This window comes from Girardinichthys multiradiatus, chromosome 7 (assembly GCF_021462225.1).
Source record: "Girardinichthys multiradiatus isolate DD_20200921_A chromosome 7, DD_fGirMul_XY1, whole genome shotgun sequence".
NCBI lineage: Eukaryota > Metazoa > Chordata > Actinopteri > Cyprinodontiformes > Goodeidae > Girardinichthys > Girardinichthys multiradiatus.
Window position 1 is genome coordinate 39,991,878 of NC_061800.1, and position 24,969 is coordinate 40,016,846.

Here is a 24,969-nt window from a genome sequence, read left to right on the forward strand (position 1 = left end):
GCACCTTGCTTTTGTGCTCTTTGATACTCTGCAGGAACTGACAAAAGTATTAGAACCCTTCAGTGTTGTTCAATTCCTTTCTTATTTAGTCTTAGTCTAGTAATGGTTTCTCAGCCTTCTGCTTGCAGCTGTGTGAGATAATATGTACGCCACACTGTTAAGATTATGTCTAGGACAACAGGTCTCATGAGAGTCACCTTGAAAACTGTTGTAGCTTATAGGATAACTTCTGCGTCGAGGTTCCTGGGAGACTCTGCACTGGAATCCAGAAAGAACCTGATTTTTTCCCAGAGATGGTGAGATCTTGAATCAGCACAATTTAATAATTATTATCATTAGGTTGTATTAGGTAAAGAAAACAAAAACAAATTATAACCAATGGCCTATAAATTAAATTGCAAAAATAGAGAAAATAATAATATGCTTAATAATAATAAGGACTTCTTAAATTTTAACTAACAGGTTAAAACTAACAGTTTCTACTGGGGAAAAAGGGGATCTGGGATTTTTTCCGCCTTGGAACAGGAGCGAGGTGTACGGACCTCGCTGGTGCGGTTGATGCCACGCTGCACGCGGGTGAACAGTAATTCACCAGTAGAGACCCCTCCCTGTACGGTTGAGTGAGGCTCCCCTAACGAGTAAGTTAGGGGCAAGGTGATTAGGGTGCCAGGCCCTGTCCCAGTACCCGCACTTCCACCCTTGTGTCCCTGAATTGCGCGTTCCCGTTGATGGGTTTGAGTGCGTAGTGTGTCCCAATTCTCCAGAGTCGTCCTTAGCCCCGCCCCCTTTGTGCCATCAATCAGCCCTTCGGCGAAGTCCGCATCGAAGTATATTACCCACAATTCACTGCTGCAGATGACGTTCTGAGCAAAAACCAATCACAACCGTCAACGTAACCAGCCATCAAATCTGAATAATAAGAACCGCGTAAAATTTAGACAGCAAGCCGACAAATATATTTTTTTACTGGTTTTCCAGGCTCAACATTGTAAGATACCACTGGGTTCAGACTGAGTCTGGGCTGTCATTAGGCCATAACACTGAAGTTACCTTTCAAACAAACACTGGCGCGGCGAGAGTCTGGTGTATAAGCCTCCTTCGTTTCCTGCACTTTATTGTCCTCAAAACAATAGCTTGTTGCAGTTTTAAAATAGTTTTTTTAGCAGCAAGACTGTGAAAACAGCGCTGGTTCCCGCCCTTTTTGATGTTGCAGTTACGGTGCAGAGGTGCAAGTCGATGACGTAACCCCTACTGTCCAATTCTCCAATTTTGCACGCTTGTAACCTGCTCACTTCAACCCTTACATGCACTTGTACAAAGTAAACATTTCATAGAGGGACGTAGGGTGTAGTGTGGGAATTGGGACAGGGCTCCAGAAAGTTCTAAACTCTTGTGGAGAGGGCTGCAGGTTTTAAAGTAATATTCCCCCATTTACCAGTAAGTAAAGGGTGTGGCAAGGTTGTCAGTATGGGACAGCAGTTCAGTTCTAAGGGATCACCTACTCCTCCCCAGGGAGAAACGTTTGATTTTATGGTAAAAAAAATATGGTCCACAAAGCACTGAGTGCATAAAAAAATGGGTTAAAGAATTTAACTTTCCTGCAGGGGGTTCATACAATCTTACAGTTTTACAGAGGGTTGAAGAAGCTATAAAAGAAAAGGAGGAAAAATTAGAGGGACAAAAGAAAATAGATCAAAAAGATTACCAGGCTATGAAAAAATATAAGGCATGTTTAAAATGTTGGAAAGAGGAAGCTGAGCGACGCCAAAAGAAAAAAACCTCTACATCGATGCCAGGGAATCAGGATGACAGTAAAGACATGGGTGGGCAACAAAATAAAAGCTCTATCTCTGTACCTGTTCTTACCAACTTTGGTCCTAATACTGATGCAAACATACACAAAATAACCCCACCCCCTTATAATCCAGCTGTAAAGTCTACACTTCTGTTAATTATTCTCTTGTTTCTCACTCTCTAAACCCAAATCTACGAGCTTTGATGCCTCTGGTGGCTGTGGTGGACCACGATCTGGACTCATGTTATCCAACCCATCAGAAACAAACAGCAGCCCGACAGCACCTCCTCTGCAGCAGACCTCCAGACTTCCAGCTGCAGAACCAGCCACATCTACAGCCTCGCTGCAACAGCAGTCACTCAAAGTGGAAGATAGCTCTAACACCACATCTACACAGCTGCACAGCTCCTCAGATCCTTCTGATTCATGGCCAGGTCCAAGCTCTAGCCCTCCGTCTTCTCATACCAGACTGAAGGCTCAGGGACACACTCTCACTGCACCTATGGTAGAAGTAATGGGTCCAAATGGACCTAACCTGGTTTTCCGGTCCTGCACTTCTCATGACATCGAGGAGTGCGCAAAACTTCTCCCTGACCCATCTCAGTCAAGTGAAGGTTTTTCCACCAGTTTCTCTGATTTTTGCAAGCAATATCGTCCTACTGGTGCTGAAATACGCAGAATCCTGACACGTAAAATAACTACGTCTGACATTGCAAAAATCCATAACAAGCTCCCTGTTCCAAACCTACGTCTGAACCATGAGGATTGGGATAATGATTCAAATATGGAATACAGGAATGCCGTTGATGTCCTGGCGGTTGCGATAAAGACAGAGTTTCCCCGAAAGATCAATATGACTAACATCTATGCCTGCAAGCAGAAAGTTGATGAAGACACTAACAATTTCATCACCAGAGTGATCGAAGCAGTGACCAAGTACAGTGGTATAGAAACGCCCACAGAAGCAGGGGTCAGGAAGACCCTTGTTTGTGATGGGGTCATAAAAGGAATGCTTCCACTTTTAGCACAACATCTTAAGGGGGCATATGTGGGCTGGGCTGATCATCCTCGCCTTGCTGATGTTCGCAGACATGCCAAACATGCTCAACTCATGTTTGAAGAATGGCAGCGGAGTAAAAAAGAAGCATCTGACAAATAACTGCATCTAGCCACGATTACGATGTATCAAAATGTCGGAAGGAATAGGGATGGAGGATATCGACGAAAGCAAGGCCCACGGAGAAGTCCGGGAAGACGTTTACCAGGCTGATTGACGAACCGAGGCAGAGGAGGGCAAGCGCAGCCCACCACAGTGTCAGCCGTCTCGTCAAAGCGGTACCACACCACACCTCTTTAACACACACCCAACTGCTCCACACTCTTTTCCTAGCTATCCTATTTCTCAGTTAGACAGACACACACACACACACACACACACACACACACACACACACACTCTTGTTTTGCTATATGTAGTGAGGACCATCTGTTGACTCCCATTGACTTCCATTGATTTTCAGTCATTTTCAACCCTTTCTATGCCCTAACCCTGACAATAACCCTAAACCTAACCATTACCAGTGCTTACCTAACCCTGACCTTAACCTAAACTCAATTCACACCTTCGTCCTAAACCTAACCGTTAGCAAAATAGGTCGTGAGGACCAGCAAAATGTCCTCACTTTGGTGCAAATGGTCCTCAATTTGATGGTGAAATCGGGAAAATGGTTCTCACTGTGATGCCAAGACAGGAACACACACACACACACACACACACACACACACACACAAATATACATACAGATGCTCAATCCACTTTTCCTTCTCTTCCTATTTCAAGCAATGAAAAGCTGCTTTGCAATGACTGTGATGACTTGACTAAAGTCCAACATGCTATTGCTATTTTGGAAAATAAATTTGAGAGAAAATATATACCAACTTATGCTCATTTTTAATTTGCTGGTCTGGAGCAAAACAAGTGTGTTAACAAATGTTACATTGGAAATAAAAGATCAGTAATGAATAATTTCACAAATTAATGAGTTCAATAGGTAACTGATGTCACTATATTATTAGCGTTACTCTCAGAAGCGGAGTTATGGAAACAAATTTGCACTTCCACATAACCATATGCATACAACACTTAACCACCGAGTTGTTTTCCTGCTTCATGAATGAATCACCCTCCTTTGCAAGAAGAGTCATTAATAATTGTTAAATGTTGCAGTCAGGTTTCAGTCAGACGGCTGTCGATCTGAGGGAGAACTGAGGTGCAGCTGAGGTGGGCCACAGAACGGACAGGCAGAGAGATGGCAGCAAAAACATCTTTTACGCCCTTTTAATGTTAATGTCTGTGTAAGAGTACACTTATAGGACACTTCAATCATAGGACATTTTAAAGATTTTTACTGAGCCTAAGATACAGACTAATTCAATAAAGTAAAATACTATTGAAAGGTTAATTTAATTATGAGGATTTTCTGCTTCTAATGAAAACTCGACATTTAAAATTCAAATATTACATCAGACTCATATCATTTTTATTAGAGAAATGTATATTAAGTACGTCCAATACCTGCTTAAAGGTTATTTTCAAATGTACCTTTAAGTTATTGAATGTGACCAATTTTCTCAGACCTCTGACTGCAAAGAAACTAATACGTTTCAGAAAGACATGATCAGCAGTAACTTAGAGAAACAAATGCCTATCCAGGAAGGGTTTTACGGCCATTTCTAACAAATTGAAGTCTGTCATTCAAGATGAAAGTACAATTAGAAAAAGTTTAAACAAGTTCGGCTTATTTGAAAGTGAGAAGGAACAGGCTTCCCACGAATCTGAATGTTCTTTGGACAAAGAAAACTACAATTTATTTTGCACAGCACAATGCTCAGTGAAAAACTAAACACATGCTTGTTTTGCAGTCACAGAACATAGACGCCTTTCAGTCATGGAGTTGACAAACAGCTTCATGGTAAACCAAAGTACTCTAGTGAGTCAAATGTGAGGGCATCTGTCCTACAACTGAAGCTTGGCCCCAACTGGGTCATCAACAGGACAACGATCCCAAACATAACACAATCAATGACTGAAATAGAAAAGAATTAAGGTGATGCAATGAACCCAGTCTAATTCCAGACCTTAGCAGTAAACTGAAATGCATCTGGAAACCTAACCCTGAAGCAACTTTATAAAAAAGAGTGAACAAAACTCATCAGTTACAATGAGTCAAACAAAAAATCTGACTTTAATGACTGTATTAAGCATGTCATCTAAAATGCTATTTATTCTGCCCAATTGCATTTCTGATGCGGACTATGCTACCAATATCCATGTACAGGTCCTTCTCAAAATATTAGCATATTGTGATAAAGTTCATTATTTTCCATAATGTCATGATGAAAATTTAACATTCATATATTTTAGATTCATTGCACACTAACTGAAATATTTCAGGTCTTTTATTGTCTTAATACGGATGATTTTGGCATACAGCTCATGAAAACCCAAAATTCCTATTTCACAAAATTAGCATATTTCATCCGACCAATAAAAGAAAAGTGTTTTTAATACAAAAAACGTCAACCTTCAAATAATCATGTACAGTTATGCACTCAATACTTGGTCGGGAATCCTTTTGCAGATATGACTGCTTCAATGCGGCGTGGCATGGAGGCAATCAGCCTGTGGCACTGCTGAGGTCTTATGGAGGCCCAGGATGCTTCGATAGCGGCATTTAGCTCATCCAGAGTGTTGGGTCTTGAGTCTCTCAATGTTCTCTTCACAATATCCTACAGATTCTCTATGGGGTTCAGGTCAGGAGAGTTGGCAGGCCAATTGAGCACAGTGATACCATGGTCCGTAAACCATTTACCAATGGTTTTGGCACTGTGAGCAGGTGCCAGGTCGTGCTGAAAAATGAAATCTTCATCTCCATAAAGCTTTTCAGCAGATGGAAGCATGAAGTGCTCCAAAATCTCCTGATAGCTAGCTGCATTGACCCTGCCCTTGATAAAACACAGTGGACCAACACCAGCAGCTGACACGGCACCCCAGACCATCACTGACTGTGGGTACTTGGCACTGGACTTCTGGCATTTTGGCATTTCCTTCTCCCCAGTCTTCCTCCAGACTCTGGCACCTTGATTTCCGAATGACATGCAGAATTTGCTTTCATCCGAAAAAAGTACTTTGGACCACTGAGCAACAGTCCAGTGGTGCTTCTCTGTAGCCCAGGTCAGGCGCTTCTGCCGTTGTTTCTGGTTCCAAAGTGGTTTGACCTGGGGAATGCGGCACCTGTAGCCCATTTCCTACACACGCCTGTGCACGGTGGCTCTGGATGTTTCTACTCCAGACTCAGTCCACTGCTTCCGCAGGTCCCCCAAGGTCTGGAATCGGCCCTTCTCCACAATCTTCCTCAGGGTCCGGTCACCTCTTCTCGTTGTGCAGCGTTTTCTGCCACACTTTTTCCTTCCCACAGACTTCCCACTGAGGTGCCTTGATACAGCACTCTGGGTACAGCCTATTTATTCAGAAATTTCTTTCTGTGTCTTACCCTCTTGCTTGAGGGTGTCAATAGTGGCCTTCTGGACAGCAGTCAGGTCGGCAGTCTTACCCATGATTGGGGTTTTGAGTGATGAACCAGGCTGGGAGTTTTAAAGGCCTCAGGAATCTTTTGCAGGTGTTTAGAGTTAACTCGTTGATTTAGATGATTAGGTTCATAGCTCGTTTAGAGACCCTTTTAATGATATGCTAATTTTGTGAGATAGGAATTTTGGGTTTTCATGAGCTGTTTGCCAAAATCATCTGTATTAAGACAATAAAAGACCTGAAATATTTCAGTTAGTGTGAAATGAATCTAAAATATATGAATGTTAAATTTTCATCATTACATTATGAAAAATAATTAACTTTATCACAATATGCTAATATTTTGAGAAGGACCTGTAATTGGCCTTAGTTATTGCATAAGAAACCACAGCAAAAACAGTACGATAATCATTTTATACTTTTGACCATTTAAGTATAAATTTATCCCACATAAGATGCAATTGTCGTGCATTTACTAGAAATGTGTAAAGTTGAAAAATATATTTGTTCAGATGAGGTCAAGAGAAATGGTGGGCCAAATCTGAGTCACTTAATGAATATGCTGGAATGTTAAAGGTATTGCTTTTCTGCAGGAGGTTTTCATTTAAAATGGTTATCGGATGGGTTAGATGGCAAAACTGTTATAAATGTCTGCAGACACAGGGATGTGTAAATTTTCACCTTTTGAGTTGAGAATAGCAGAGAACTGACATTTGATACCATAACATTTTGAATCAGGTAAGGCTCTCAGGCATAAAAGCAGGTGTCAAAAATGATGAGACATCTGGCAAAAAAGGAACAGAGAGGAAGAAAAGACCTAAAAGGAAGAAAAATGTCAGTTTTAGAGAAAAGGGAAGACAAAAGGACAGAAGAACAACATCTGAGGAAAAATAGGATGTAACAGTAATTTTACAAATGGAAAGGTTTAGCTTCTGCAGCAAACATACACAATATACATGTCCTTGATGCATTCTAACATTTTACAGGTTAAACAGATGTCCTTTTTGCAGTGCATGCACACAGCTAACCTTTCACAAAAATCGGAGCATGTGGGTGGAGGACAGCATTAAAGTTCTACTCATCCTTCATCTGCTCGATGAATGCATTGAAAAATATCTCCCAATGAAAGTAATGCCTGCCTAAGGAATGTTCTGGTACATTGATCCTAATAGGCTGGCACCTTTTAGCTCTTCTATAGGTTTGCAGATTTGATGTTAAGTATAAACAAAGTTAATACAACATAATTATAACGGGTTCAATGTCATTTTGATGAAATATTCAAAGCCTTATGATCTCCACTTCTGCAAACAAACTTAAAAGATCGGTTTCTTATCTTTAGAAACGTAGAGGTATAGGTGTAATCAAGTGTAGTTTGACCAATCGTATAAATTCTTCTGCAGTTGGTAACAACATGACTTGGAGACAAAACCTGTTTCCCATCTGATGTTTCATTATTAGAATGGTAATCCTAATTACCTGAGAGTAAACGCCTGATATTCCTGATGTTGATAAGTGAGAGAAGTTTATTTTTTATATGAAAAGTATAAGAAAAATAACATAAATTGCATTGGATAAAAGGCTGGCCATCATGATTACAATTATAAAACTAAAGAAGACCTTTAATTGTATAGATTAAATTTGGATGAGTAATAGCTTGAGAACTGTCTTTTAAATTGTATAGAATTAATGTTATGTCCTGAACTGAACAAAAAAAAAAAAAACATCTGGTCTAAATTTGTCTTTGTACCAAATATAATCATTCTGTTCAAAGATAAGTGGAGGCTGATGGAGTACAGACTCTTAGCAGTTTGGTGTTGAAAGCTTTTCTTTTGTTGGTTTCCAGCTTTAATGAAGTGTTTCAATTTAAATGGCTTCTTAGCTGGATATCAGACATAAAATGAAGTAGGGTTTGTTGGTTATGACCGCTTCTTTGTTTGTGTGTCTGACAGGTGTAAGATCCGTGTGCTGGACTCTTTCAACACTGAACCAGACTTCAATCACGCAGACTGGGCTAAAAAACACAACCTTAAAAGTCCATTTGGCGGCCTTGATCTATCCCCCATGCAGTTCTACACCCTGTTCCGTTTGTATCTGCTTGTCATCCTTAACGTTTAAATCAGATATTCTGATTTAAAGGTCCCTTGGGATTTTTTCTAGTATATCTTTTGTATCTGTTGTCTTGTTTTGTCTGAGCAGCTCATAAGCCACACAACACATTCCTTGGCTTTGTGGTCCAACATCAGCTGAACATGGAGGAGAATGAGAAGCTGCAGTCCACCCAGAGATCAAACCAGGCTCTCATTTATGGGAGGAGTGCCACATTCTGGCAGGTATTTCTAGAAAGCTTGAATAATGAAAATGTAAAGGTTTTAAGTGGAAGTGGATTCAGATGGTCTGCTGTTTAGAACTGTCCTGCAAACTGCTGTTCCTTTCTTTGCAACTAGGGAAAAGAGTTGTATCTGGATGTTATCTACAAGTACTTGGATATCCATGGGACTGTTGACAACAGTAATATGATTCCACGCTATGTGACAAACCATGATATTATAAAAGGAACTGATGTGCACACCTTGTTGAGACAAAGCAAAGTAAGTTTTTGTTAGTAATCATGATTACTACAAGGTTTTTGCATCTCTTGATGACCCACACTTTAGCTATGATATGCAAACCTTTTGGGTTTTGCTCCTATCATCTAGTTCCTTCAACAGATTTATCAAGCGGGCCCTGAGCCACTGAAGAATGATCCACCAATTCAGTTCATTGTTTTCAGGCTCGATCTTCTGCTAAACCTATTCGACAGTTTTCTGCTTGTTGCTTTTAGCAGAGAAATCTTTGGGTTGTTTTGTCACAAATGTCCAAGTTTAAGTGAACATTTTTGATGTCCTGATGAGGCTCATTGTTGCTCTGAACATTTTAAGGCACAATTAAGATTGTTTGTTTCGATAGAGAAGCCATGAAAGGAGAATTCTTTTTTTTTTTAAAGATGCACAACAAAGGCTTTTGTGGTCTTTGCCAAGCTCACCTGGTTAGAAGACAAAGAACTTTTGATCAATATTAATGTAGATGCATGATGTAAAAATAGAGTTGATTGGTGATGAGAATTTCAACTGATGAAAGGAGAGAAATGTTCAACCTTGTGACAGAAATGCTCTTTTAACGTCAGCTGGTGGACCAGATAGATATGTGAATTTAAAAACGGCAGTAAAAACATTTATATTGAGATGGAAAATGTCAGCAGTTGGAGCTGAGCCCTTTGATAAAGACATTGATCTTGAACACAAGCTGCACAAAATCATCGACGTACGTGAGCAACAGTACAAACTTGTTTCATATATTTTGATGGCAAATTACAGCTTTGTTATTTTATTCTGGAAGAGAAATAAATATTTTTGAAAATGGTTTTGACACAAAGCTTAAAGATAATCTATAATTTTCTATTAGTTTTTAAACAAATAAAATATTTTAGTTATTGAAAATATTTGTTTTGTGTCGTCGTCGTCTTCCGCTTTATCCGGGACCGGGTTGTGGGGGCAGCAGACTCAGCAGAGACACCCAGATGTCCCTCTCCCCAGACACCTCTTCCAGCTCCTCCGTGGGGAACCCAAGGCATTCGCAGGCCAGCCAAGAGACATAGTCCCTCCAGTGTTTCCTGGGCCTCCTCCCGGTGGGACGTGCCTGGAACACCTTCTAAGGAAGGCGTCCAGGAGGCATCCGGTATAGATGCCCGAGCCACCTCAACTGGCTCCTCTCGATGTGGAGGAGCAGCAGCTGTACTACTTTGTTTTGTGTTATAACCTAAATATTGCCAGCTTATTCAAACAGTATGGTGGGTCTGGTTGCCTTGGAGTGTCAGTGGGAGATTATCTCCGTTCCAATTAACTTTGATAAATTGATTGAATTACAGGCCATATACAAGTGCTGGTCATAAAATTAGAATATCATGAAAAAAAAAGGATTTTATTTCAGTAATTCCATTCAAAAAGTGAAACTTGTTTATTATATTAATTAATTACACAGACTGATTTATTTCAAATGTTAATTCTTTAAATTCTGATGATTATAACTGACAACTAGTGGAAACCCCAAATTCAGTAGCTCAAAAAATTCAATTCAATTCAATTCAGTTTATTTATATAGCGCCAATTCACAACACATGTCGTCTCAAGACACTTCACAAAAGTCAGGTACATACATTCCAATTAATCCTAACCATTGAACAGTGCAGTCAAAGTTAGTTATTTATTCAAATTGGATAAAAAGTTTTTCTATCTAAGGAAACCCAGCAGATTGCATCCAGTCAGTGACTTGCAGCATTCCCTCCTCCCGGATGAGCATGTAGAGACAGTTGACAGTCACTGGCGTTGACTTTGCAGCAATCCCTCATACTGAGCATGCATGTAGCGACAGTGGAGAGAAAAAACTCCCTTTTAACAGTAAGAAACCTCCAGCAGAACCAGGCTCAGTGTGAGCGGCCATCTGCCACGACTGACTGGGGGTTTGAGAGAACAGAGCAGAGACACAAAGAGAACAAAGAAGCACTGATCCAGGAGTACTTTCTATGGGAAGGAAAAGTGAATGTTAATGGATGTAGCTCCTTTAGTCGTTTCACCTAGAAAGAAAGAACAGATAAACTCTGAGCCAGTTTTCAAGGTTAGAGTCTGAAAGAGAGCACATAGCATTTGTTACAGTTAAGCTCAGTCAATTTCCATGTCTAGGAGAGAGAAAGGGTTAAACACTAAAAGACAGGGCTATGTGGATCATTGGTAGAGGGTGAGCATTAAGTTGTTGCCAGCAGAAGCTTGGATGATGCCCCTCTCCAGAAAGGTGTCACAGGTAGACACAGAGTCAGGCCAGGTGTAGCTTCTAGGAAGAGAATAGAGAGAACATAAAGTTAAAAGCTGAAATAACAGCAAATAATGCAAAATTGGAGAGTAGTGTGAGAATGTAGCAAAGAGGGTGAAAGTGGTCGTTATGTCCTCCAGCAGCCTAAGCCTATAGCAGCATAACTAGATAGATAGTTTCAGTTCAGATTATTTAGTTAAACGGCGCTTATTTACAACAATGTCGTCTCAAGGAACCCCATAAAGGGTCACACTGAGGGTCATTGTTATACTAAAAACCACAAGGATTGGGATACCTCCCTCTGTCAGACTGATTATAACCATTGGAAAAGAGAAGGGGGTCATACAGGTAGCAGAAATGGAAGGTGTGTTTGCACCTCAACCATAACTGAGCCGGTTTAGGCTAAACCTGACTCCCCCTCACTCCATCCAACAGGGAGGGAGGAAAATATTACATTAAAATATTACTTAAGACCAATACAAGAAATTATTTTTAGAAATGTTGGCCAACTGAAAAGTATGAACAGTATGAGCATGTACAGCACTCAGTACTTGGTTGGGGCTCCTTTTGCCTGATTACTGCAGCAATGCGGAGTGACATGGAGTCGATCAGTCTGTGGCACTACTCAGGTGTTATGAAAGCCCAAGTTGCTCTGATAGTGGCCTTCAGTTCTACTGAATTGTTGGGTCTGGCGTATTGCATCTTCCTCTTCATAATACCCCCTAGATTTTCTATGGGGTTAAGGTCAGGCGAGTTTGCTGGCCAACTAAGAACAGGGATACCATGGTCCTTAAACCAGGTACTGCTAGCTTTGGCACTGTGTGTAGGTGCCAAGTGCTGTTGGAAAATGGAATCCGCATCTCCATAAAGTTGGTCAGCAGCAGGAAGCATGAAGTGCTCTAAAACTTCCTGCGTTGACCTTGGACCTCAGAAAACACAGTGGACCAACACCAGCAGATGACATGGCACCCCAAACCATCACTGACTGTGGAAACTTTACACTGGACCTCAAACAACGTGGGTTCTGTGCCTCTCCTCTCTTCCTCCAGACTCTGGGACCTTGATTTCCAAAAGGAAATATAAAATTTCTCTAATGTGCTTTGACACAGAGCTCTATGAACAGCCATCCTCTTGTGCAAGGTGTCAATGGTCGTCTTTTGGACAACTGCCAAGTCAGCAGAAATACACTGAGGGACCATTTCAAGACCTTTGCAGATGTTTTGAGTTAATTAGCTGATTTGAGTGTGGCAACAGGTGTCTTCAGTATTGAACCTTTTCACAATATTCAAATTTTCTGATACTGAATTTGGGATTTTCATTAGTTGTCAGTTATCAAAATTAAAAGAATTAAACATTTGAAATATATCAGTCTGTGTGTAATGATTGAATACAATATACAAGTTTCACTTTTTGAATGGAATTACTTAAAAAATAAATGTTTTCATGATTTCTAATTTTATGACCAGCACCTGTATGTAGTTCAAACAGCTTTTACACCTCAACAATTGTAAAAAGACAAAGATGACAAATGAAGGAAAAGAAAACAATGGTGAGGTGAACTGGCAAAACAAGAGCAACAGTAACAAACAGAATTCATAAAATTTAAAAAAGAAATGGAAACTCAATATTATACACATGAAATTACTATTTTATGTAATTATGTAATGATGTTAAATTCCTGTTGACACTCCAAGCACAGTGTTTAGCACTGTTAACTTTTACAAGGACAGTCCTTGTTTAAGTCTGAGTCAGGTTGGGGTCTTTCTCTGTGGAGTTTGCATGTTCTCCCTGCGCAGCCATTGCTTCTCTCTTGGTACTCTGGTTACATCCCACAGTTCAAAACATGCCTGTCTGGTTGATTGGAGATCAGAAATTAACATTAGGTGTTACTGTGCATTTGAATCAGTTTTTGTCTTGTGCAACAGGACTAATGAGGGGAGTGTCCTGCCTTTTCATCATGTTTTTTGGAAAACCATATTAAATAGTACCTAAATGACAAGCTTAAATGACCATTGAAGCCATTGTCTCATCACTTGGGGAAGATTGAAGGTTTTTGGTTACATCAAAACAATGTTTTACATGCTTCTTCTGTGATCATTTGTTGTGTTGGTGTTTGCTGACACCATGTGGGCATGCTTAGGAAGTACATTTTGTTTTTATGAATATCTTTATATAACCCATTAAACCTTAATATCTTGTCTGTTTTTACAATCTGTTGTAGGTTTTTGTTGGGTTGTCTTTCCCATATGAAGGACCTGCCCCTGTAAGCCTTAGCCAATGGTTGTGTTTTTCTGAACCTCAGATTAAAACCTCCACACAGCAGTTCTTCAAAGGAAAACCCACCATCAGAGTGGTCAGGGGTCTCGTTCATCTTCTTTATTCTGTTATTTAAAGAACTACTGTTTATCACTGCTCTACTTTAAAAATATTAGTGGATTAAATTCAGTCGAGAAAATCTTAGTCTTGCCAGTATGTTTTTTGGCATAAGTTATTTGTAATTAGACAATATAATTTATTATTGCTTTTGTTTGTTTCCTGGTTGGTGAATTTGTGACGGTGACATCTCAGCACCCATATGCTGAGGAAATAGGGGAGCCCTATGTGTGAATGGTAGATATGTATAACCAAACAGATGTGGAGAGAGTTATCACTGCTATCCTCAATCGTACTGTAAGTATCATGTAAATCTTGTAATTTACTTTGCAGACCACAGGAAATTCACAGGAAACATTAACTATAAACATTGTTCTTTAATATATATGCATGTTCTAGATAAAGCCCCACCTTCCCTATGAGTTTACCTGTGAAGGAATGCTCCAGAGGGTTAATGTCCTGCTGGAAAAACAGGTTTGAAAAGAACAGGACAGTGGATATATATATATATATATATATATATATATATATACAGTACAGACCAAACGTTTGGACACACCTTCTCATTCAAAGAGTTTTCTTTATTTTCATGACTATGAATATTGTAGCTTCACACTGAAGGCATCAAAACTATGAATTAACACATGTGGAATTATATACTGAAAAAAAAAAGTGTAAAACAACTGAAAATATGTCTTATATTCTAGGTTCTTCAAAGTAGCCACCTTTTGCTTTGATTACTGCTCCACACACTCTTTGCATTCTGTTGATGATCTTCAAGAGGCATACATACATACATACATACATATGTATATATATATATATATATATATATAAAATAGTCAGTCAGTCATTTTCTATTAGAAGTCTAATTTCATGGTTATAGATATAATTAGAACCTATGTGCCAAATCATCTTAGGGATGGAGTTTTAACTGTACATTAAAGATACAGTGAACATACACATTTCATTTAAAGGAAGTGTTTTATTTTCTTCATGTAAGGTTATGTGTAGTAGTTAGCTGTAGATTGCAGTCTGATTAAATCCTGGAAATTGTAATGTGGTCTTTAGTGTTCTTGGAGAACTTTTGCAGTGCTCTGTGGCCATATATTGTGAAGTCAAGGTGTGGGATGCTGACAGACTTCTACCAAAAAAGATTAAATGCAGAAGATTTAAAGGCACTTTAACAAAATATTATTTTAAAGGTGTGCACACATATGTAACAGCGTTATTACAACTTATTGTTTTTGTCCCAACAGTTGAATTGAACAGGATAAATGTTATGACTTATGTGGAGAAACTTTTGAAGGTTTACAATGGTCTCATTATTTTACATCAAAGAAACAGCATTTTAACAGGAATGTGTACATTTTAAAAACCACGGTGTAAAGCACTGAATGATGTTGGACCTAAACACATCTCAGAGTTGCTGGTCAGGTATGAATCATGTCTTCAGAGACCTCTTCACTTGGTGTTTCCAGGACCAGAACTAAACAAGGGGTGGAAGCATTTAGTTTCATATTCTCCTCAGCTATGAAACAAACTCCCTGAAAACCAGAAACTGTTTACTGCAGCTTTTCAAAAAAGGTCAAAGATTATTTCATCAGTTCCTTTCACCAGTTCTTTGCTATTTTTTTCTTCTGAATTTATATTTACTGCTGTGTACGTAATGCCTAAATTCGGCTTAATTTCTTAAATGTATTATTTCTTTTACTGTACTTCCTTTTTTTTATACGTTTATAAAACTGCTCACACTTTAGCTGCACCAACCTCTTATTTACCTACAATCTACACTGGAAATGCAAGTGTTTAGAATGTGAAATAAATTGGGGATACATAGCTACTAATATTGACTTATATTTGAACCAATGACATTTTTGAGAATTTTGGAGAAGTGCTCCAGTGACTGTGCAAACCTGAATAATGGTGTAACCTTACTCCAGTACAATTTCATTGGCAAGTTTATTGGTTTTTGAAACTAAATGTGTGTGTGGGGAAAAAAGAATTGCTGATTATTTAATGCACTTTCTGTTTTCATTTGCAGCCACAATATACCTTGTCAAACGTCAGAGTTTTCTGATGGCCACATTGCGTTCCCAGCCTACAACAGCACCAGCAAGCAATGTTTGTTCCAGCTGGATCCGCTGCTCTACAGCTGTGTCAGATCCAACCAGGCACTAAATCACATCTGCCCCTGCAGAGACTACATCAAAGACCAAGTAGCCTTATGTAAGGCATGTATGTGACTGCTGAACAAGGAACAAATCTCCCTTAAACGGCATCTCAGCATCCCATCTCAGTTTAGCGTTTCCAACTGGAGTCTCGAAGTTTAAATTATTGGTATTTTGTAGGTTGAAGCTTTAACATAAAGAGTCTACAAACTAATTCCTTCAGGAATTTCAAACATTTCTGGTGTTCCTAATTGTGGGACAAACGAATGAAGTGAAAATGACTTGAAGCAATCCTGTGTCTTGTTATCACATATTGCCTACACCTCCATTCTGTCTTGAATGTATCATTTGAAAAAGTTGATTTTCATTTACAAGTGCACTTTCCACTTAATGTTGACACAGCTGCTAATGCTTGCATGCTTTTTTCAGATTGGAACACATTTGCATTTAATTTACATATTTCAATCTGCATTTACCTTTGCATTTTTTGTTTTAAGTATTTATTTAAATTGACCTAAAATTATGTTAGTATCCTGCAAATTCCTATTTACAGTTTATTGACTGGGTCTAAAATGCTTATAATGATGAGGATTTAGATTTTTGTTCTACAAATGCAAGTCTGTTCTCTAAGATGAAGCTCAGGGTTTACAGTAAATGGGCACATTGTATATAATCCTGCTCTTCAAGTGTAATACATTGTAATTTAGCTTAATTTGAAAACATTGTGAAGCTCTGTTGCAATTAAAACAATTGAGGCAACTGTCTGACATTAAGTGCTGTTAGAAATGCCTCTTTACCATCCCTATGGCTCATTTATTGCATGTTGTCAGGACAGAGCAGAGTGACTTTAGTCTTGAAATGATGATGCAAACGTGTTAAATAACACCTTTTAGGTGGTGAGAAAGTTTACTCTTTAACTGCCTCTTTCATGTCATGACATGATGTGCATTACAAGTGATCAGATTTGTGTTTGTGTTCTATGCTCCGTTCAAATTTGTGCCACAAAAATTGCATTATAAAAATGAAAGTTTACTGAAATGCATCATGGTGAGCTTCTTTCATTATTGTTTTGAGGTGGGAACTCGGTTTTTGTCCACTTCTTGTTTAAATCACAGTTTTCCTTTTATACAAATAATTTCATACATTTGTAGAGATACTTAAAGATTTTGTAAATATGTCTTTTGTAATATGACCACGTGTTCTTTCATATTCAAACTAAAGATGGACTGAATGTTTAAAATTATTTTAAAAAACATTACTCGTTACAAACATTACAAAACTCGTTAGTTCTTAATTATATTTATTAATTATATTTTAGACACAGACATTATGCAAACTGACAGCAAGAGTGTCACTGGGCATAAATGACATCTTATTAGTGTGTTTAGATAAACTGACTTTGTGATTTGCTGCTAATAGGGATGACACTGCTTTTGAAAGGGATTATTGTCATCAAATAGCCTCAAAAGCCCACATTGTTATATATGGTCCCATTTCCACTTAATTAGTGTTTGCATGACTGTTATGCATTCTACAAAAAAATCCTTATCTCTCAGCACATTGATGATTAACCAGGAAAAAACTTTATTTGCTGAATCAATAAAACTCTCTTCATAGACATATTTCATTAATGTTCTTTTACATAAATCATCCGTACATAGTTTCTTTGTACATTCATTTATACATCTCTGCGTGTGTGTGGCTGTAAAGCATTTTTAACCACTGACACTAGGGGTTTTAAAAGCCCATGCAAAGCCTATGGCAATTGAGAACTGGTTTGTTTTGCTTTCAAATATTACAAAATATGGTGGGAAGAATGGACCATATCTGCATTGTTAACAGTAGATCCTTTGATCATTACACAGCATGCCTAAATGAAACGGAGACAAGTTATTTCAGGTAAACTGACACATGTTGATTATTCAGATATGTTTATAGACTAAAAGAGATTCAGATGTTCATAAGAAAAATAAAAGGTTCAGATGTTATTAACATGTTAAAACATTTCAGTTCATGAGCAGTTGTCTACCTTAAAGGTATGGATACTCCCAATATTAAATGTCATGAAAACAACACAAGGTACAAAAAAGAGGTAGAAGGGATTTTGATGCCAAAATCATGTTTTTAGTTTAAAAAAAACAAAAAAACAATTACTTGCAAAATGCGCATAAGAGCCGGAATACAAGCACTAGTATAAGCCCCTTTACACTGGAGTAAAACCGCACCATGATTAATTTTTTGCATGGTCTTGGAGAGATCTTTTGGGGTACATCAGAAGATTGATGCATTCCCCATTGCCTTTAGTGAGAGCTTTTAGACTGTTTGAGCATGGACTAGACGTTTTATTCATGTCTGGCTGACGGCTATAATTTTACAATGTCGGCAGCACAACTCCTTTCTGTTCCTTCTGTACTCTGCGATATATGCGCACAAATTGCTGCACCGAATTATATTAATTGGGCAAGATGTCGGTGCTCACACGGTCCAGAAAACCCTACACCTGATGGTGCAGAAACCCTCGCCCTCTGTGTCTCTCTCTGTCTATGGTGAGAACTCAGTGAACAGTGGGACAATGATCTTCTTTACACTGAATTTCGATTTTACAGATTAGCAGTGGAGGTTCTGGAAATCATGGAGCAGTCCTAAACTGGTGTGAAGGGGGCAAACAAATTTACAGTGAGCGTTAGTCTGTGCAGTATGGGTTTTTTTTCAACATCTACAAACCCTGTGCTTGATCCAGAAAAGTCGCTGTAAAGATTGTCTTCAATGCATTTAGGAGGGGTGTGGGGGACATTACAAATCAGTTTGCTGTTGGTGAGTTGAACAGATGTGAACTGAGTCACACCTTCAGTTTGCAGCTTATCCATGTTATTCACACAGTGGAACCTATGATATTATAAATGCTGGTTTATGCTAACCACATCAACTTAGAGCTGATTGTGTAGAGTGGATTTAGGCCTGTTCATAACTTCATTGCTGCATAATGCTTTCATTACTTTGTTTGGCTGGGGATATAAATGTAGACCTTTGGTTTCTGAATTTTGAATAGGATGATTGAAATTTTTCTACAAACCACAAGAGGGTGGTCAATGATCATCATGATAAAATGATTAACTGAGACTTGGAAAATAATTTTTTCCAATGAGCTCAGCATCAATTTGAGCATAAAAATGCACCTCAATATTTATTTATACCTCAATATAACTGTGTTCATGTGCAGTTAAAGTGTGATTGCTGCTGAAACATGGTGAATCCTCACTGCCTGGGGTCAAATTACTGTTTCATCTTTTTTTTTGTCATCTGTGATATTAAAGCAGCTATGTTCACCCACAGCACGACAACTTACAGTAAGACTTGTCATTTCATTTCACCAATAATCTACAGTAAAATGTAAGACAACATTTACAGTATATTCACACTACAGAAGAAACCTTGTTTTATAATATGTTACTATAACTAGTCTGTATTTGATACGATATGCTGTATAGTTCCAAACAGTGTAATAAACATATTTACAAAGTATGTCCTTTGCTGTTACATTCTGTTCATTGCACGTAATGACAGACAATATTAGTAACAGTGGGAGGAGATGCTGAAGGCTTGATAAACATAAAATCAGACATAGAGAAAAGACTGAGTCAGTAAATTGTTTTCCTATAAGCTGCTTGATCGTTGTCATTGTGCTAAAGTTTCTCAAGTTTCATTGTTGTTGTTACAGTGAGTAAAAAACAGGCAACTGACTGAAATAATTGGATTTCCACCCCCTGGGTTCATGCAACACAAGGATAGCCTGTATGAACACAGTGAATGGTATGAAACCTTATTATTGCCAGGTGAGATTGGACCTTACATTTCACAATGTCAAGTAAAAATGTATTGATCAATGGATTTTCACTGCAGAAAAAGAAATGAAAATGTATAAGACCACGTTGCAGTTAAACAGCGCCCATTGCAGCGGATAATTTATGTATTTAAGATATTTAAAGAAATAAAATTTTCATTTTAAAATAGTGCTTACGAAGTACTAATATATCTTGATTTTTTCTTTTTCCACATTTTGTCAGGTTCCAACTAATCACTGTAGTGTATTTTAATGTAAATTTACATAAGTGCGAAGTAGAAGAAGAAAGATACATAACTGACAAACATTTTCAAACATAAATATAATATCTTTTACTAAAATTTAAATTTGTCCCTCTTTTGATCTAGATCCCTAAAGAAAATCCAGTACAACCAGTTGCCCTCAGAACCCATCTAATTATAAAATACAGGTGAGCAACTAACACTCCACATCACCCTGAAGGCACCATCCCCACCATGGATTGGATGGTGATTTTGCCACTATCATTTTGTACCTGCAGTTTTGGACGGAGCAGGGGAATGTAGCAGTATCGGGGTAATTTGTTGATAATATTTAAACAGGTAACGTTAGCTTACGCCGTCTGGCACGCCTATTAGATATGCCTTACTTACCTCCTAATGAACATCAGTGATTGATTTTTTTTAAGATATTGCAAGTTTGTTGTAAAACTTGACTTTGTAGCCATTGCAGTAGTACAGGTTACGTTACAGGAACACCAAGATGGCTTTTCCTGTTCATCTACCTCAAAGGCAAAATACCTTCAAACACTGCTTTGTCATAAAGCTATAAATGGTTATCTTATTTTAATTTTTTTTTAATTGACAACCCATTTTGTATTTATTTTTTATTGACAACCAGATAATCTTCTTTCCATCTGAGTGGGTTTTGAGCTATTTTGCAAAAACAATGGGCACATAATTATACTACTTTGTGTTTTTAACATAAAATTCACGTCTATAACATACAGTTAAATTACTTGTTGTAAAATGACAAAACGAGGAAATAAATTCAAGTGACTGTACCTTGTGTTGCCCAGGTTGCTCTAATAATCAACTGTAAGCAGCAGTGTACTATATCATAGCTGGTTCTTTAATCTGTGCTTGACCATATCAGAAAGTAAATTACATCTGGACGTACAAAATGATCAAACAGTCCCAGATTTGTGCACTGAGTTTTATCTCCATCGTCATTTTCGGGCAAATGTTTGTGCTTGACGGATCCTCTCATCTTAATTCAGTAATCTAAATTGCTAATGTTTAAAGAGGATTTATTCCTGTTTTCATGTCTTAGATATAATTTAAGACACACTTCTCCTTAAAAGTAAATTGAAATGGATAAAAGGTTCATAAATTAGTGGGGAGCCTAGAGCAGGAGTCTGACAATGAAGAAAAGGTTTTTAAATAGCCCATTGAATGTCTTTTTTAGTAAATTACACTAATAAATCCACATTTCCCCAAGGCTACTTAATGACAATTTACAACATCCCCATAAAACTCTGCACTGGCATGAATGGTGTCTTCTTAGCCACATCAATGCACAAAGCACTTATTGAGCATTTCTGTTTACGATCTCACCTCTTCCTCATCCAGGGTGTCATTTTTAACTTGATGCATTTGGGAGCTAAATAAGAGAAGCCGTAGAGCAGAAGAAAAATGCCCTCAGCTGAGATGCTCTTCAATAATGTTGCTGTCTCTCAAGGTCTTTCAGATGTAATAGAATACTGGAATGCACTATGTACAGCAAGTGAATGTACGAGCAGTATGTGGATGTAAGGGTGTACGAAACACGAGAGAGAGGAGGGCAGGAGGCACCCAGGTGTGTGTCTGTGTGTGGGTGGGTGGCTGGGTATGTGTGTCTAAAACTGCCAATCTGGTTAGCACTGTGCTCTTTCATTCGAAGCGTTCGTAGTTCCTCGTCTGCCTGACCCGTGGTACCATGTCTTTCAGGAGCCTGCGCAAACAGACACAATTCATAACAAAATATGAGCAAATATTATTGTAACTGAGAGGCATTTCAAACCTCAGAACAACAAACTAAACCAGAAACTGAAAAATACTTACTTGACTCCATAGGCCAGAATGATGAGTCCGATCAAAACTCCAATGGTGCCATCCAGAAACCAGACATCGGGATGGTGTTTGAAGACTTCAGCACTGATAAGAATTGAGAATCCCATGATAGCTCCAACCAGAGAGTTAAACCCTAAAAAAACAAGGGGAGTTCAGCATAAAAGGAATGTCGCTTCATGTTTCTAAACTCGTGTTTCTAAAGTGTCTTTGAATAATTCTGAAGAACCATCTAAGAAATTAAACAGGAGTGACAGTTCCAATCAGAGGTTTACCTTCAGATAATGGGGCATAAATGTCATATGAATTTTGGCCTTTTAATGTTTTTTTTTACCAGTTATGTTTCCTAGATAGAAATTTATATTTATTTAGATTTCTTCTAATACACACAGGACTTAATTATAGACATCCACCTCACTAATGTTTGGTTCTAGCCATAATTCTTGCTGGAAATTTGACTTTGACTTGGTAGAGTTCATTTTAATTAGTTTGTTTTCTAGCTTTTTGTCAAAAACAAAATGTCCAGTAGGATTAAAATTGGGGTTTTGAGAAGACCACTCCAAAGCCTTAAATTTACCTTGCTTTTATTTATTCCCTAACCAATTCTGATGTGTCTTTGAGAGCATTGTTCTTTAGCAACACCCTTCGTGTCCAGATTTTACCTTGTAGCTGTTGATTTTCTGAGAAGGTGGCAAATCTGTCGGTATAGTTATCCTACTTGTCAATATTCCATGTGCTTTGTGTAATGCACCTTTATCATTGACAGAGTACAGTATGATACTACTGCCATATGTTGAACAGCAAGTACAGTGTTCTTGGATTTTCATCTTGTTTGAGCATATAGGAGCTTGCTCTAAAAGGCATCTGGTTTGTCCATGTGGGCATCAACAAGTTTCAGCTTATTTTAAAAGTGTTTTGTTTTTGGACAGGAGCTTCTTTCATGGTCCGTAATATGGTGATATAAAAGCAGCTTCATTGTGGGCCATGGTGCTGAAGCTGCAAATACATGGCAATCCTTAGCCTTGGTGGTTCCTGAGTTGTTCCTAAACATTATGTATCATGGGATGATGACAATTCAGATCTTTCAGACAAAGTGGTGACATACTTGAGTAACCTAGCCACTTGTGTGCAGTAATTTGTCACATTGGCAGATAATTTTTCACATTGCGTAGAGCTAATTAACTGGCTGACAGTCTTAACCTGTTTTTCACATCATATTTTGTGTTCATGTCCTCCATACTAAACCTGGCCAGTCTTCAGTAAGTTTGTTTAGAACCAAAACTGATCAAATAAAATTCAAACAGAAATGGTGAATTTTATTTGTATTTGAATAAAAATAGTTTATTAAAATTTTAACAAATTTACCTAAAATCATAAAGCTCATAAATTGTGAAACATTTAGCTTCAGGAGTGGTGCTGTACTCACGTGATGCTCATGCAAACCACACATACTGTATGTGCATGTGGTCTTCAGCTTGAGGGTCATATCCATGATACAGCAACATCATCTGTGTCAGTGCTACTTTGTACAGTGGAGTATGAGGTTTTTCTTTTTTAAATATAATTATATGTGCCCCTGTGTGGAGGCTAGCTCAGTGGGTTATTGTCTTGCCTGCAGTAAGTGTATGGTCTTGTGGGAAATAAATCCTTGCTCAAAGAACAGCAACCTCAGGCTTATTGGATTGATGCCCTGCAAGTTAGAGAGTGAGACCTGGGGACAGCAGAGTGTAGCATTCATTTGCGTTGCACTTTCTTCAGCTTTGCAGCAGGTAACATCTGCATCTTCGACAAGATGCAACTTTTACGAGTATTTCATAACTTATCCTTTCGGTTTTCTTTCTTTCCATGTGTTTTCTAATATTAAATCTTCTCTAAACCGTTTACTCATTTATTAGGTGGGTTATTTAATAAATTAAATGAGAGTGTGCAGACTTCCTACCGTCAGTGATAAGTGCCCGACTGGTCAGTTTTTTTCCCAGCATGAACTTGGCCACAGCCAGCACAGCACAACTGAACCCACTCACTATGGACACGCTGTAGAGGAAGTCATCCTGAGGACAGGCACAGAAACAGAGAAACCATACCTGAAACAGTCTGTGTTAGTGCAAATGTATGCTTAAATACATGAGCGTCTTGGAACAAGTCATGGGGAAAGCGAAAGAGTTTAAAAGGGGAAGTTTAACAATTAGCTTTTCTTAGCTCAAGCATTTAAAACCCAGCGTGATTTAGTGCATCAGCTCAAGGTCATACAGATAATGCTTTGAAATGATTGAACTCTGTTTTTTTCTGTTTCTGTCTCAAAGAGACTCAGCAGAAAACCAAACTTAACCCCTGAGTGTTGAGCTCTCAGATTATTTTGCCTGCATCAAGAATGACAAACAGAAATCAGGAGGCGAGAATAAGCAGGGAATATCTGCCAGTGAAACACCGATTCCCTTTACCAGACTGTGATTTCCAGGTAAAATCTCTAGTTTTACATAGAGCAAATTATAAACTTTTGACTTAGAAAATTTTACTTAGACATTTATCACTGACCTTACTAATATATATATTCGAAACCTTTATTGACTTGGAAAAGTATTCTTACCCTTTAACTTAAAAAAATATTCACACAGAATTCCTGAAGGGGTCATGAAAGATGTCTGATTCACATGTTCTTTGTAGATCTAGAGAAATCTTTGTAGGAGCATGGGGTGCTGGAGATGCTTTAAGAGCTGCCCAGTCCTTGTGCAATGAAAGTGAGGGCTGATGTTCATAGACATGATCTTAAGGTGTAGTCTTTGAGAAGATGGTTTCTGTTTTGAGAACATCACAGTCTAATCTTTCCTTCTGTTCTTCTGTTGGCATTTTGAAGACATGACCTTCAGTCTGAACTGGTCTTCCCAGGTCTGGGGTCAGTCTCTGTCAAGCAGAGAAGTTAAAGTATCTTGGTGTACTGTTAACCATGGTCAGTTGAAGAAAGATGTAAGCCAAAGAGCATCAATTTATCGGTCCGTCTGTGTTCTGACTCTCAAGCGGCTGAAATAGTTTCCAGAGCACCCCTTATAAAGAGAAGACCCTGGGGCAGACCCAAAACTCTGTGGAGGGAATTTAAATCCCTTCTGGTCTGGGAAAACTTTGGGATCCAACGAAGAGCTGGACAGTGGCATTGGAGGGAAGGATATCTAAGTTCCTCCTGACATTTTTTTTAGAATTCAAGTTGGAAATCTCCATTATTAGAAGCTCTTTTGCTATACATATCTGTTTTGTGTACCACTATGAGCTACATGCAT

At 38.4% G+C, this 24,969-nt stretch overlaps 1 protein-coding gene and 1 pseudogene across 1 annotated transcript in view; one reads left to right on the plus strand and one right to left on the minus strand.

The window, feature by feature from the left end:
* The window catches only part of LOC124870875, a 31,975-nt pseudogene extending 13,231 nt beyond the window's left edge, over positions 1-18,744 (plus strand).
* tmem163a (transmembrane protein 163a) overlaps positions 17,330-24,969 on the minus strand; it is an 87,456-nt gene continuing 79,816 nt past the window's right edge. Inside the window, exons 6-8 of the mRNA XM_047371209.1 lie at positions 23,637-23,748; positions 21,692-21,833; positions 17,330-21,581 (exon numbers count right to left, since the gene is read on the minus strand). Of these exons, the coding sequence (XP_047227165.1) occupies positions 21,521-21,581; positions 21,692-21,833; positions 23,637-23,748 (315 nt within the window). The 3' untranslated portion in view covers positions 17,330-21,520. The remainder of the gene's footprint in view (positions 21,582-21,691; positions 21,834-23,636; positions 23,749-24,969) is intronic.